Source organism: Mustela lutreola, chromosome 15, assembly GCF_030435805.1.
Source record: "Mustela lutreola isolate mMusLut2 chromosome 15, mMusLut2.pri, whole genome shotgun sequence".
Classification (NCBI taxonomy): domain Eukaryota; kingdom Metazoa; phylum Chordata; class Mammalia; order Carnivora; family Mustelidae; genus Mustela; species Mustela lutreola.
Genome location: NC_081304.1, coordinates 58,687,330 through 58,700,169, shown reverse-complemented (window position 1 = coordinate 58,700,169; position 12,840 = coordinate 58,687,330). Strand labels below are relative to the sequence as shown.

At 56.7% G+C, this 12,840-nt stretch overlaps 1 protein-coding gene across 1 annotated transcript in view; it reads left to right on the top strand.

Moving 5' to 3' along the window:
- The window catches only part of DNAH2 (dynein axonemal heavy chain 2), an 80,356-nt gene extending 67,765 nt beyond the window's left edge, over positions 1-12,591 (top strand). Inside the window, 21 exon segments of the mRNA XM_059147194.1 lie at positions 24-172; positions 300-366; positions 483-633; positions 848-996; positions 1,171-1,304; positions 1,403-1,547; positions 1,651-1,850; positions 2,865-2,991; positions 4,282-4,468; positions 4,556-4,704; positions 4,825-5,008; positions 5,210-5,400; positions 9,637-9,828; positions 9,959-10,143; positions 10,375-10,603; positions 10,674-10,825; positions 10,944-11,058; positions 11,457-11,633; positions 11,745-11,819; positions 11,980-12,130; positions 12,270-12,591. Coding sequence (XP_059003177.1) covers positions 24-172; positions 300-366; positions 483-633; positions 848-996; positions 1,171-1,304; positions 1,403-1,547; positions 1,651-1,850; positions 2,865-2,991; positions 4,282-4,468; positions 4,556-4,704; positions 4,825-5,008; positions 5,210-5,400; positions 9,637-9,828; positions 9,959-10,143; positions 10,375-10,603; positions 10,674-10,825; positions 10,944-11,058; positions 11,457-11,633; positions 11,745-11,819; positions 11,980-12,130; positions 12,270-12,424 — 3,264 coding nt within the window. The 3' untranslated portion in view covers positions 12,425-12,591.
- The last annotated feature ends 249 nt before the right edge of the window (positions 12,592-12,840 follow it).

Genomic DNA, 12,840 nt, shown 5'->3' with positions numbered 1-12,840 from the left:
ATTCAGGGCTCTTCCCCACCCAGATCTGGGAGCTGCATGTCCCGTGCTCACCCCGCTTTACCTTTGATAACTTCCTGTCCAATCCTACCAAAGTTCGAGACTGGAACATCCAAGGGTTGCCCTCGGATGCCTTTTCCACGGAGAATGGCATCATCGTCACCCGTGGCAACAGGTCAGGATTCTGCCGGGGGCAGGGGTTGGGGGGGCATCATCATCACACGTGGCAACAAGTCAGGATGCTGCTGCGGGGCAGGGGTAGGTGAACCGCGCCCGTGGTCTGGCTGACCATCCTCCCACAGGTGGGCGCTGATGATTGACCCCCAGGCCCAGGCCCTGAAGTGGATCAAGAACATGGAAGGAAACCAGGTATAAGGCTGGGGGTGGTTTGCTCCCCAAGCCTGTCTCTTCCTGAGCCTCTACCCATGAGCCTGGTTTTCCTTTGGTCCCTCGGTGGGTCTCCCACTATTTCCCCTACTCTCTAGGGCCTCCAGATTATTGACCTACAGATGAGTGACTACCTCCAAATTCTAGAAAAGGCCATCCAGTTCGGATACCCTGTGCTGCTCCAGAATGTGCAGGAGTATCTGGACCCCACCCTCAACCCCGTGCTCAACAAATCTGTAACTCGAATCGGTGGGGGCCCAGGCTTGCTGTGGGCTCACACTGTGGGGTGTCCGAGAGGCCAGCCACGTGGGACCCAGGGGGAGAAGGGCTGGTCCCCAGGCTGCAGGGCCTCCATGCAGACAGCTCCGGGCCGGGGTGGCAGTGCGGGGGAGGGGGGGCTTGTAGCACGCTGACCATGCGGGTCCTTGCCCTTGACCACCCTCTCCCTACCCCGCGGCTCCAGGTGGTCGGCTCCTGATGCGCATCGGAGACAAGGAAGTGGAGTACAATCCGAATTTCCGGTTCTACATCACCACCAAGCTCTCCAACCCCCACTACAGCCCGGAGACCTCGGCCAAGACCACCATTGTCAACTTTGCCGTCAAAGAACAGGTGGGTGGGGGCTGGCGCCGGGAGGAACTCAAACTCCGCTGGAGCAGGGGTGGGCGGGATGGCGATGGAGGCCCATGTCATGGGGCAGCAGGGGACGAGGGGCTGGGAGATGTGATGGAGCGACAAGAGTGAGGTCCCCAGAGTGAGAGTGTCCCCCGGCATCTGTGCTCTCAGGGCCTGGAGGCTCAGCTGCTGGGGATCGTGGTCCGGAAGGAGCGGCCGGAGCTCGAGGAGCAGAAGGACTCGTTGGTCATCAATATCGCTGCCGGCAAGAGGAAGCTCAAGGAGCTGGAGGACGAGATCCTTCGGTGAGAGCGGCCTCCACGCCCACCCCGACACCCCACTGAGGCCCGGGAGCGCTGGGCCCCTCACCCCTGCATCCCTGCCCCTGGGGGCCTCCTTCCAGGCTGCTGAATGAGGCCACAGGCTCCCTGCTGGACGATGTGCAGCTGGTGAACACCCTGCGGACTTCCAAGGTGACGGCCACTGAGGTGACGGAGCAGCTGGAGACCAGCGAGACCACGGAGATCAACATTGACCTGGCCCGGGAGGCGAGTACCCACCCTGGAGACTGGGGGAGGGAGGGGTTTAGGCCAGGCCAGCCCCAGCCCTGCCCCCACCGTGGTCCTGACTCTGCACCCCCGCCCCCGGCAGGCTTACCGCCCCTGCGCCCAGCGGGCCTCGGTACTGTTCTTTGTGCTCAACGACATGGGCCGCATCGACCCCATGTACCAGTTCTCACTGGACGCCTACATCGGCCTCTTCATCCTCAGCATCGACAAGAGCCACCGGAGCAACAAGCTGGAGGACCGCATTGACTACCTGAACGAGTACCACACTTACGCAGTCTACAGGTCGGCGCCCCGCACTGTGCGTGCCCAGCCCAGCGTCCATCGAGACGCAGACCTTCTCGCCTCACTGGGCCGTGGCTCCTGGTGCCCTGCTCCCCTCTCCCTGCAGCTTCCCTGGGCAGCGTGTCCTCTGAGGGTCTAGCCCCACCTGTGGGCCGAGAGCCCAGCAGTAGGAATCTTGGTAAAATCCAGGTTCAGATTCAGCGGGTCTGGGGTGCGGCCTGAGGTTGTGCATCTCTAGTTAGCTCCCTGCTGCTCTGGGGACCAGGCTCTGAGCAGCAGCGAACTTGACCTCTCCATCCAGAGGTCCCACAGCCCCCTCAAGTTCAGCTCATTTCACCTGAAACCCCTCTTCCCCCCCTTCCTTAAGGGTCCTCATCCCCGGACGGCACTGACACCCATGTCCCTGTCCCCCAAGCCAGAAACCAGAAGTTCTCCCTGGCCCTTCTCCCTGACCCCCGGATCAAGCCCCAGGATTTGTTCATGAGTCTTTCTGCAAAGGCCCCTGCCCAGGTCTGCTTACCAGGCCCTGCAAGCCTCTGTTTGCCTCGGCTCCCTGCTCTCCCTGGGGTCCTCCCTGCTCTTCCTCTTCCACAGTGCTCATGACTCTGCTGCTCCCTGCTCCTCTCAGAGACTGCCCCGGGGCAGCCCTGCCCTGCGATCCCCCAGTGGCGCGGCCACCCCGTGCAGGACCTATCAGGTCACACAAGAATCCCTGGGCTGGCTGGCTGTCCTCCCACTCTACCCGACTGCCTCCAGGACAGTGTCTGGGGCTCATTCACCTTTGTGTCCCCGGGGCCTGGCCGAGTGCCTGGCACAGAGTAGGGGTCCCACGAACACTGCAGGCTATTTGCAGGAAATGAATGACTGATGTCCCCAGTGAGCCTTCCAGGTCCCTGTGTGCGTGGCTATTTATGGGAGGCTCGGCTTAGACACCGACCGGGCCCTCGATGTGTGTCAGGCTCAGTAAGCATTCATGTTGGCTTCCCCACCTCCTCCCCTGGCCCTGTCTCCCAGGTACACCTGCCGCACACTGTTTGAGCGCCACAAGCTGCTGTTCAGTTTCCAGATGTGCGCCAAAATCCTGGAGACCTCCGGCAAGCTCAACATGGATGAGTACAACTTCTTTCTTCGTGGAGGTGTGGTGAGTGGGGCAGAGGCGTCCAGGTCAGGGCCAGGGGGACGTGTGATGAGGACTCCAAGCCAGCCCATAAGGCCCACGGCTCTAGGGCGCGAGCTAAGGAAAAGCACCAGGAGCAGGTGCTCCCTCAGGGTGCGGGGCGTGCACCTGCCAGGGGCTCCCTTGCTCGCCTTATGGGCAGAGCTATGGGGCCCCTCTTCCCTGGGACCCGCGGATTGGTGTGATCTTGTCTCTTTCCCTGCTGTTTGAGCACTCCTCCCCCGGCCTGGCTGCCACGGTCACACGGGCTCTCTCCCTTGTGAGCACCCTCTCCGCCCACCCCCATGCTGCTTTTGCTTGGCAAAACCCCGGTCTGGTTGGATCCGGCCCTCTTGCTCCCTTTGGCCCCAGGCAGCAAAGCACGCCCACGCAAGACAGACTCACTTGAAATCTCTAGTCGCTTGGAACTAGATGTGGCAGATGTGGCCCATCTTAGTACCCCTGTGTCCCCTGTTGCTTCTGCCACAGGTGGGGGTGGGGCCCTCCCTGACCTCCTCCAAGACTTGATTCAAATCCCACCTCACTCACTGGGACCTCCTTGACTTTCTTTTTCTTTTCTTTTCTTTTCTTTTTAAAGATTGTATTTATCGATTTGAGGTGGGGAGAAGGGCAGCCAAGTGCAGAGCCGGATGTGGGGTGGGGCTCGGTCCCCCAGACTTGGAGATCAGGACCCCTGCGAGGTGGAGAGTGGGAGGCTCAGCCGACTGGCCCACCTAAGCACCCCTTCTTATTTAACACTCCAGCCCAGCCCCCAGCCCCCAAGAACTTCTAGTCTTTTTTATCCTCCTCAACTTTGTTTCTGCGTGGCATTGCCGTTTTTAACCTACTAGATCATTTAATGATCTGTCCTCGGTTTTGGCTCATTATCCGCCCTCCCATTTTGGACACTAAGCTCCTCCAGGGCCGAGGACTCTGTCCTTTTACGCAGTCACGTGTCCCAAGGCTGAAAACACATGGTCGGTGAGCAGTAAGTATTTGTTGAAGAAGGGAAGCCCACAAACCGCCTCGAGGGGTGAGGCCACCCGCCGAGGGGGGGACGGGGGCGCGAGGGACAGTAATCCCAGGAAACCACCAGAGGGCGCCAGCTTCCTAACTTTGCACGGCGAGCCCGGACCCCCACACCGTTGTCCCCAGGCACCGCGGATTCCTGTCCAACTTCCTTCATCTGGCCATCCTGGCCAAAGAAAAAGAAAAAGAAAAAAGTAATTCTCAGGAGGTGTTCCCGTTCGATCCCTTGCCCTCTGCCCGGCGCAGGTCCTGGATCGGGAGGGCCAGATGGACAATCCCTGCACCAGCTGGCTGGCGGACGCCTACTGGGATAACATCACCGAACTGGACAAGCTGACCAACTTCCACGGACTCATGAACTCCTTCGAACAGTACCCCCGGGACTGGCACCTGTGGTACACCAATGCCACCCCCGAGAAGGCCATGCTGCCAGGTACCCGCCGCCGCCTGCCCCGCCCCCCGCCGCCCGTCCCGCAGCAGCCCTGCAGCTGCCAGCGCTAGAGCCCTGCGCCTGCCCCAGGTGAGTGGGAGAACGCGTGCAATGAGATGCAGCGTATGCTGATCGTGCGCTCACTGCGCCAGGACCGCGTGGCCTTCTGTGTCACCTCTTTCATCGTGTCCAACCTGGGCTCCCGCTTCGTCGAGCCGCCTGTGCTGAACATGAAGCTGGTCAGTGGCTTGGTTTCCTCGCCCGCCGCCCGGGGTCCCTCTGTCCCTCTCCCTGCTGCGGGGAGGCCCGGGGTGTGGGCGGCCCTGCCGCCTGAGGCCACGCCCCTGTGCTCCCTGCAGGTAATGGAGGATTCCAGCCCGCGAACCCCGCTGGTCTTCATCCTGTCCCCTGGAGTGGACCCCACCAGTGCCCTCCTGCAGCTGGCGGAGCACACGGGCATGGCCCAGCGCTTCCACGCCCTGTCGCTGGGCCAGGGCCAGGCCCCCATCGCTGCCCGGCTGCTCCGGGAGGGTGTGAGTCAGGGTCAGTATCCGTCCTGCCCCCCCAGCCCCCACCTCAGCTCCCCGATGGTAACCACAGCCCCCGCCCTCCCCAGAAGGCCCTAGCACGCTGCTGAGCTGGGTTGGGACCCCCAGCCCTCACATGAGAGCACAGACTGGTGCAGAGCGTGGGACAACTGGGGCTCGGGAACAGGTTCCCACTCAACCAGGCATCTCCTCTCAGGCCACTGGGTGTTCCTCGCTAACTGCCACCTGTCCCTGTCTTGGATGCCTAATCTGGACAAACTGGTGGAGCAGCTGCAGGTGGCAGAGCCCCATCCGTCCTTCCGCCTTTGGCTCAGCTCCAGCCCACACCCCGACTTCCCCATCTCCATCCTGCAGGCCAGCATCAAGATGACCACAGAGCCCCCGAAGGTATGGCGCCTGCAGATGGCAGGCTCTAACTGGGCCATCTGGCCTGGCGGGCTCCCTGTGAGGGTCGGTGAGAGGTTGGCCATAATGACAGCACCGCGTTTTGGTTCTGCTGACTTCTAGAATATTCCACCTTATTTCTTTTCTCTACACGCCAAACTCTTAGAGCCTAGGAGTAACATCTAAACTTTTTTTTTTTTTTTAAGGATTTTATTTGTTTGTTTGAGAGAGTGAAAGACCACAAGCAGGGGAAGAAGTAGAGGGAGAGGGAGAAGCAGACTCCCCACTGAGCAGGCAGCCTGATGTGGGGCTTGATCCCAGGATCCTGGGATCATGACCTGAGCCGGAGACAGACACTTGACTATCTGAGCCATTCCGCTACCCCAATATCTAAACATTTCTGAGCACGATCATGGCCCAGACATCGTTCATTTATTAACTCATTTAAAATGCACACCCCCATCAGTACTGTTCCTCGCATTTTACAGTGAGAAAATAACTTGTTCATAGAACCTTCCTGCCTCACGGCCTTTCCTTGCATCTCTCCCTGATGCCACACCCGCTGGACCCCAACCCCTCCCTCCAGCTCTGGAAAAGGTGATCTCTGTATTACAAAGTCACCATCAGTGCAACTGTCCTAATCCTTCAAGATTGGCTCATGTTCCCAAATCCCACCTGTTTACTTCTGCATGAACGGTTTTGGTACCTTTTCACTGCTTTTAGCCAAGACCAAAACTGTATTAGCATGGCCTGCGCCACCCCCAACCCCTGGCTACACCCATCGCATTGTCCCCCCATCCCTGGCTACACCTAAAATGTTGTTCCCCTTTGCTTTACTCTACGTACACCATTAATTTTTAAAAATGCCTTGTCCATCTTCCTCCAGACTCTGTACTTTTCCCCCCGCTCCCAAGGCTTCTAGAAGCCCCTGCTGCTGGGCCTACATCCTCCTCAGTCTCTCCTCTGCTGCTTTAGGCCGGGGACCATCACTTCCTCAAGAAGACTCTGCCCTCCAGGTCTAGGCCAACACACATACGACCTCCCCGCTCCTGCTGCCCCCCAGCCCGCTGTGACACTAGACTGTGTTGGATGCGTTGGGAGCCCGATGCCAGGACCCTGGGATCATGACCTGAGTCAAAGGCAGACGCTTAATGACTGAGCCACCCAGGCGCCCCAAAATCCCCCGCTCTCAAAGCAAGTTGCAGCCTGCCACTGGAGAAAGCCTCCTCACCCCATCTTTGTTAATGGTGCCCTAGTTTTTTCATTTTCCTTTTTAATTTTTTTTTAAAGATTTTCTTTATTTATTTGACAGAGAGAGCAATCACAAGTAGGCAGAGAGGCAGGCAGAGAGAGAGAGGAGGAAGCAGTCTCCCCGCTGAGCAGAGAGCCCGATGTGGGGCTCGATCCCAGGACTCTGAGATCATGACCTGAGCCGAAGGCAGAGGCTTTAACCCACTGAGCCACCCAGGCGCCCCCTTTTTAATTTTTTGAGAGAGCAAGCAAGCAAGTGGGGGGGGGGCAGGGAGGGAAGTGTCCACGCTCAGTGTGGAGTCCAACACCTGAGATCATGACCCCAGTGGAAATCAAGAGCCAGACGCTTACCTGACAGAGCAACCCGGGTGTCCCTGATGATGTTTTAACCTAAATCTATTACATATTTTCAGTTTTCTTCAGTGACCCAATCATATCCTTTATAAAATCCCCCCCCAGAACCTCAGCCCCCAGGAGCCAGTCGGGGGACGGCTCTGGAGTGTATTTGTGGATCACTGCCTGCTGTCTGGCCTTTTCCTTTTAATTAAACATCCCACAGACACAAAAGAATATAAAACATACGCAAGACATAAAGGATCCTAATTCCACACACACCCGTGTGCCCACCTTCCCAGGTAAGAAGGAGGACTCTCCTTCCCGTCGCCTTCCCTGCCCTCTGGGCAGCTGCCGCTCTTCTCAAGGTGCATCTGCTAGAGGCACCAAGCTGGCTGTGGGCCCCCAGTAGCCTGGGATTCGCCTTTCCCATTCAGTGCAACTTACTCGACGTTCATTCCTGGTTCCTCGATGCACTCCCCATCTGAATCCGTCCTCAGTCATATGTCTTGTCAGTTTTTTTTTTCCTTTTTGTTAATTTTTTTTTTTTTAATGAATGGAGATCCTTAATTTCTATGAGGTGGAATTTAGCTCTTTTCTTCTTTAAAGAATTTTTAAAAAAGATTTTATTTATCAGAGAGAGAGAGAGGGAGAGAGCCAGCACAGGCAGACAGAATGGCAGGCAGAGGCAGAGGGAGAAGCAGGCTCCCCGCTGAGCAATGAGCCCGATGTGGGACTCGATTCCACGACGCTGGGATCACGACCTGAGCCGAAGGCAGCTGCTCAACCAACTGTGCCACCCAGGCGTCCCTAGCTCTTTTCTTCTTTATGGCTTATGCTCCTAGGTGTTGTTCAAGAAATCTTCGCTTACTCTAAGGCAGTTTCTCACACTTGTCTTCAGAAGCATTTATAATTTGACTTTCCCATATTGGTGTTTTAACCACTTGAAGTGGATTCTCACAAGTGTGGAATGAGTAGGGGTCCAGTATTTTTTTCTGGCCACACAGATAACCAGTTCTCCCAGTACCATCATCGAACAGCGTACAGTTACCCTATTGATCTGCAGGGCCTGCTAAGCCTTAGGTCATGTTTATATATGTGTAGATTTCTGGGCCCTTTATTCTGTTCATTGGCCAGGTTGTTGATATTGGGGTCAAAAGACACAGTCTCAGTGACCCTACAGCTCTGTAATAGTCCTTGCTAGCTGATACGGCAAGTCTCTTTACCTCATTCTTTTTCAGGCCACTCGTGGACTTTTATTCTGCAACAGAATTGCTGGGATTAGCTTGTTAAGTTCTACCAAAAAAACCTCTTGATCAGTTTGGAGGAAATCAACATCTTTCGTATATCACACCTCCACATTCATGATTATAGTATATCTGTCCATGTAGTCTTTATTTCAATCAAGTTTTTTCATTTTCACTATAAAGATTTGTGAATTTTTATTTATTCCTGGAAACTTTACATATTTTGGTGTTGTCAATGATAGTATTCTTACTCTAATTTTTTCACTATGTTCTGTCTGTCACAGATGCATCATCTTTTTTTTTTTAAGATTCTATTTACTCATTTGAGAGACAGCACAGGCAGAGCAGCAGCAGAGGGAGAGGGAAAAGCAGGCTCCCCGCTGAGCTGGGAGCCTGACATGGGGCTGGATCCTGTGACCTGGAGACCATGACCTGAGCCAAAAGCAGACGCCCAACCCTCTGAGCTATCCAGGTGCCCCAATGGATGCATCTTCTTAAAAGCACTGTGTCAACAACATATTGCTGTCCTGCTCAAGACAGAAAGTGGCCAGGGGCACCAGGCAGCTCAGTCGGTGAAGCGTCTGCCTTGGGCTTAGGTCATGATCTCAGGGTCCTGGGATCGAGCCCCACATCGGACTCTGTGCTCAGGGGGGAGCCTGCTTCTCCTTCTGCTTCTGCCCTTCCCCCATTTGTGTTCTCTCTCTTGATCACTCTCTCTCTTTCAAATAAATAAATAAAATCTAAACAAAAAACAAAAAACAAACCCAAAACAGAAAGTGGCCCTCTGACTCCTGGTGAATCAAGGCCTAATGGCTCCATCTGGTCATAGCTCTTCTGACCCCACCTGGGTCCTTGCCCTTGACTTCAGTTAGACTCATCTTCTCACTTATTCTCTGCGTTGAGCCTCTATCCCTTCCATTCTTTCCATCTCCATGAAACCAACGCCCTCCTGTCAGCCTCATTATCTCTTTCCCCTCAGTGAGACTCTGCCCACCTTGACCCACGAGGGCGTTCACAAAGTCTGAAAAATCTATCATACAGATAGATATGACCCCCCCCTTAATCTACCCTGAAACTTTGCATATGGCTGCGTATAGATTTTTGTCCATTAATAGCTGCATGTACTATCAAAAGGGGGGGTGGGACAAGAAGGTAGAGCTGCCACTAGCCCACACAGCGCCCGTGTGCAGATGAAAGAAAGAAAGGCACCCACCTAGTCCTGTGAATTGGTGCACATCCTGGCATGCAGATCAAGGGCTGGATTTCAGCTTTCACTACCCCCTTCAGCCAGTGTCCTTGTGCAGAGCAACCTCCACAACCGTACGTGGTGGTGCCAATGGCAGGGCTCAGCATGATGCAGGTCATCCCATGCAGGACATCCCAATAAAATGTCCTGCATTGTCCCCAGGGCCTGAAGGCTAACATGACACGTCTTTACCAGCTGATGACGGAAGCACAATTTTCTCGCTGTGCCAAACCTGCCAAGTATAAGAAGCTGCTGTTTGCCCTCTGCTTCTTCCATTCTGTGTTGCTGGAGCGCAAAAAGTTCCTGCAGCTTGGCTGGAACATCATCTATGGCTTCAATGACTCTGACTTTGAGGTTTGCACCAATAGGGGCCTGTCACCCCAGGCCCGCCCGGTGGGGTCCCGATGGAACCGTGGACAGAAAGCCCCCATTGGATGAGTTCCTGCCTTAACGGCGTGTGGGGACGGGGGCGGGGTGCCCACAGGTGTCAGAGAACTTGCTGAGTCTCTATCTGGATGAGTACGAGGAGACCCCGTGGGATGCCCTCAAGTACCTCATTGCCGGTGTCAACTACGGTGGGCATGTGACAGACGACTGGGACCGGCGCTTGCTCACCACCTACATCAACGACTATTTCTGTGACCAGGCTCTGTCGACCCCCTTTCACCGGTGAGGTGGGGAGGGGGCACGGACACGGGCCCAGAGAACAGCAGCCGCCTGAGGGGGCAGGACTGGGGCCAGCGGGGGAGGGGGCGTTTGAGAAGAGGCCCAGTCTGTGGGGTTGGAAAGGGAGCAGGAGCAGGGGCAGAACTTAGGGCTGCGCAGAGTGGCTGGGATCCTGGCCTGGTGCTGAGCCCCAAAGGCCCGCAGCGCGGTGATGGTCATGCCGGGGGCCTTCAGGTTGTCAGTCCTGGAGGCTTATTTCATCCCCAAAGACGGAAGCCTGGCCTCTTACAAGGAGTACATCAGCATGCTGCCGGGCATGGACCCCCCCGAGGCCTTTGGCCAGCACCCCAATGCTGACGTGGCCTCCCAGATCACTGAGGCACGGACTCTCTTTGAGACTCTGCTGTCCCTGCAACCCCAGATTACTCCTGCCAGGGCTGGAAGCCAGAGCCGGGAAGAGAAGGTAGGAGTCTGCCGACAGCTGAGGGAGGGTGAGCAAGGAGGCCCACCACTCAGGGTTCCCGCCATGCCAGGTCCTCGAGCTGGCCGCTGATGTGAAACAGAAGATCCCTGAAATGATCGACTATGAGGGGACCCGAAAACTGCTGGCCATGGACCCCTCTCCTCTCAATGTGGTCCTCCTGCAGGAGATCCAGAGATACAACAAGCTTATGGAGACCATCCTGTAAGATGGAGGGGGCAAGAGGAAAGGGCTTCCCCCACCAAGGCTCCCCAGCCCCGCTGCCCAGGGATGGCTCTGCCAGGCCCCTCCCATCTCTAAGCTCCCACCTTACCCTGCTCAGGTCCTCACTAACAGACCTTGAGAAAGGCATTCAGGGCCTCATCGTGATGTCTACAAGCCTCGAAGAGATTTTCAATTGCATCTTTGATGCCCACGTCCCTCCGCTCTGGGGAAAGGCAAGATTGCATCACTCTCAGACCCCTGTGCCCTCCATCCCCTGGTTCTGGGAGGCATATGGCAACGTGCGGTGTGCCTGGGTTTCGGAGCCAGAGAGATTCAAGGCGGAGATCCAGCTCCGCTATTCACAGACTGGGTTTGCACGGAGTAATTAACCTGGAAACTGAGGGCAAGCTCCTCCCCCACCCCCAGGACATTTCAAGGATGCTCTGTACTGTGTGTCCCTCTCAGTCGGTGCTTCTTTCCTGGAAGCTGGCTTTTGGAGAGGTTGGCTCAGCGGCAGCTAGGAAATGGGCTGACATGGCAGTTTTTCTTCCAGATCTGCCCCAAGCGCTCGAAATCAAGATTTGAGTGCAAGAGTCAATGAGTACGTAACACGCCCTATTTCCTCCTCCAGGCATATCCCTCACAGAAGCCACTGGCTTCCTGGACCCGGGACTTGGCCACGCGCGTGGAACAGTTTGAGCTGTGGGCCAGCCGTGCCCGGCCTCCAGTGATCTTCTGGCTGTCTGGGTTCACCTTTCCCACCGGCTTCCTCACTGCAGTGCTGCAGTCCTCAGCTCGCCAAAACAACGTGAGCGTGAGCGAGCAGCCTCTGGGAGGCGGGATGGGGGGTGGGTGCTGGGGGTGCGGATTTGCTCTGCTCCTTAAGGATCCTCCCTTATGCTCCCCCTTGAATCCCCAGATTCCGGTGGACAACCTCTCTTGGGAGTTCATTGTTTCCACCGTGGATGACAGCAACCTAGTGTATCCGCCCAAGGTGGGAGCAGAGGTCTGGGGTGGGGAGGGTGCTGGGAGTAAACCGCGGGAAAACAACTGGTTAAGAAGGGAGAAGAGAGATGGCACTTTGGGGGTGCTGGCAGCCAAAGGTCTCCACTTCTCCCCCAACTTGCCCCCCACCCCCCAACGTGTCTTCCCAGGATGGAGTCTGGGTCCGTGGCCTGTACCTGGAGGGCGCTGGCTGGGACAGGAAGAACTCCTGCTTGGTAGAGGCGGAGCCCATGCAGCTTGTCTGCCCCATGCCCACCATCCACTTCAGGCCTACAGAAAGTCGCAAGAAGAGCGCCAAGGGTGGGCTGCCTTCCCGTCCTTAGTTTAGATCCTAACCCACCCTGGGCCCCGCCCCTCCCCCACACCTGCTGGGGCCCTGCTCTCTCAGAGGCGCCCCGGGGCTCTGACATATGACTCCTCCTCCTCTCCTTTCCCCCAGGTATGTACTCCTGTCCCTGCTATTACTATCCCAACCGAGCGGGCAGCTCAGACCGATCCTCCTTTGTCATCGGCATCGACCTCCGATCGGGGACCATGACATCTGATCACTGGATCAAGAGGGGCACTGCTCTGCTCATGAGCCTGGACAACTGACAAGGCCTCTTCTTCCTCCCGGCTTGAGGGAGGGTCGGGGACTCTGGGGACGGAGGCTGGACTTAACGGGGGCCACAGAATGGGGGCCGGGAGACAGCTAGGTGTACTGGCCATAAAGGACGAAGAATTGTATAGGAACTCAGAGCAGTAAAATGCCTTCAACCGTAGCCCTGACTGAGCCTCTCAATGGGGTGCCGGGAGTCTGGGGAGGGAGGAAGCCCAGGCCTTACGGAGGAAGGTACTCCCGCGCGCTGCTAAAGGATGGGGAAGGAGCTAGGGAAGTAGGAGGCCAGGAGAGGAAGGAGGCGTGGCCTTGAGCGAGGGGCCGGGCGGTGGGACCTGAAACGGGAGGGGCTAAATTTCGGGGCTGGCCCTGAGCAGGTGGGGCGGGGCTTACTTCGGAATGGCGCGTGATC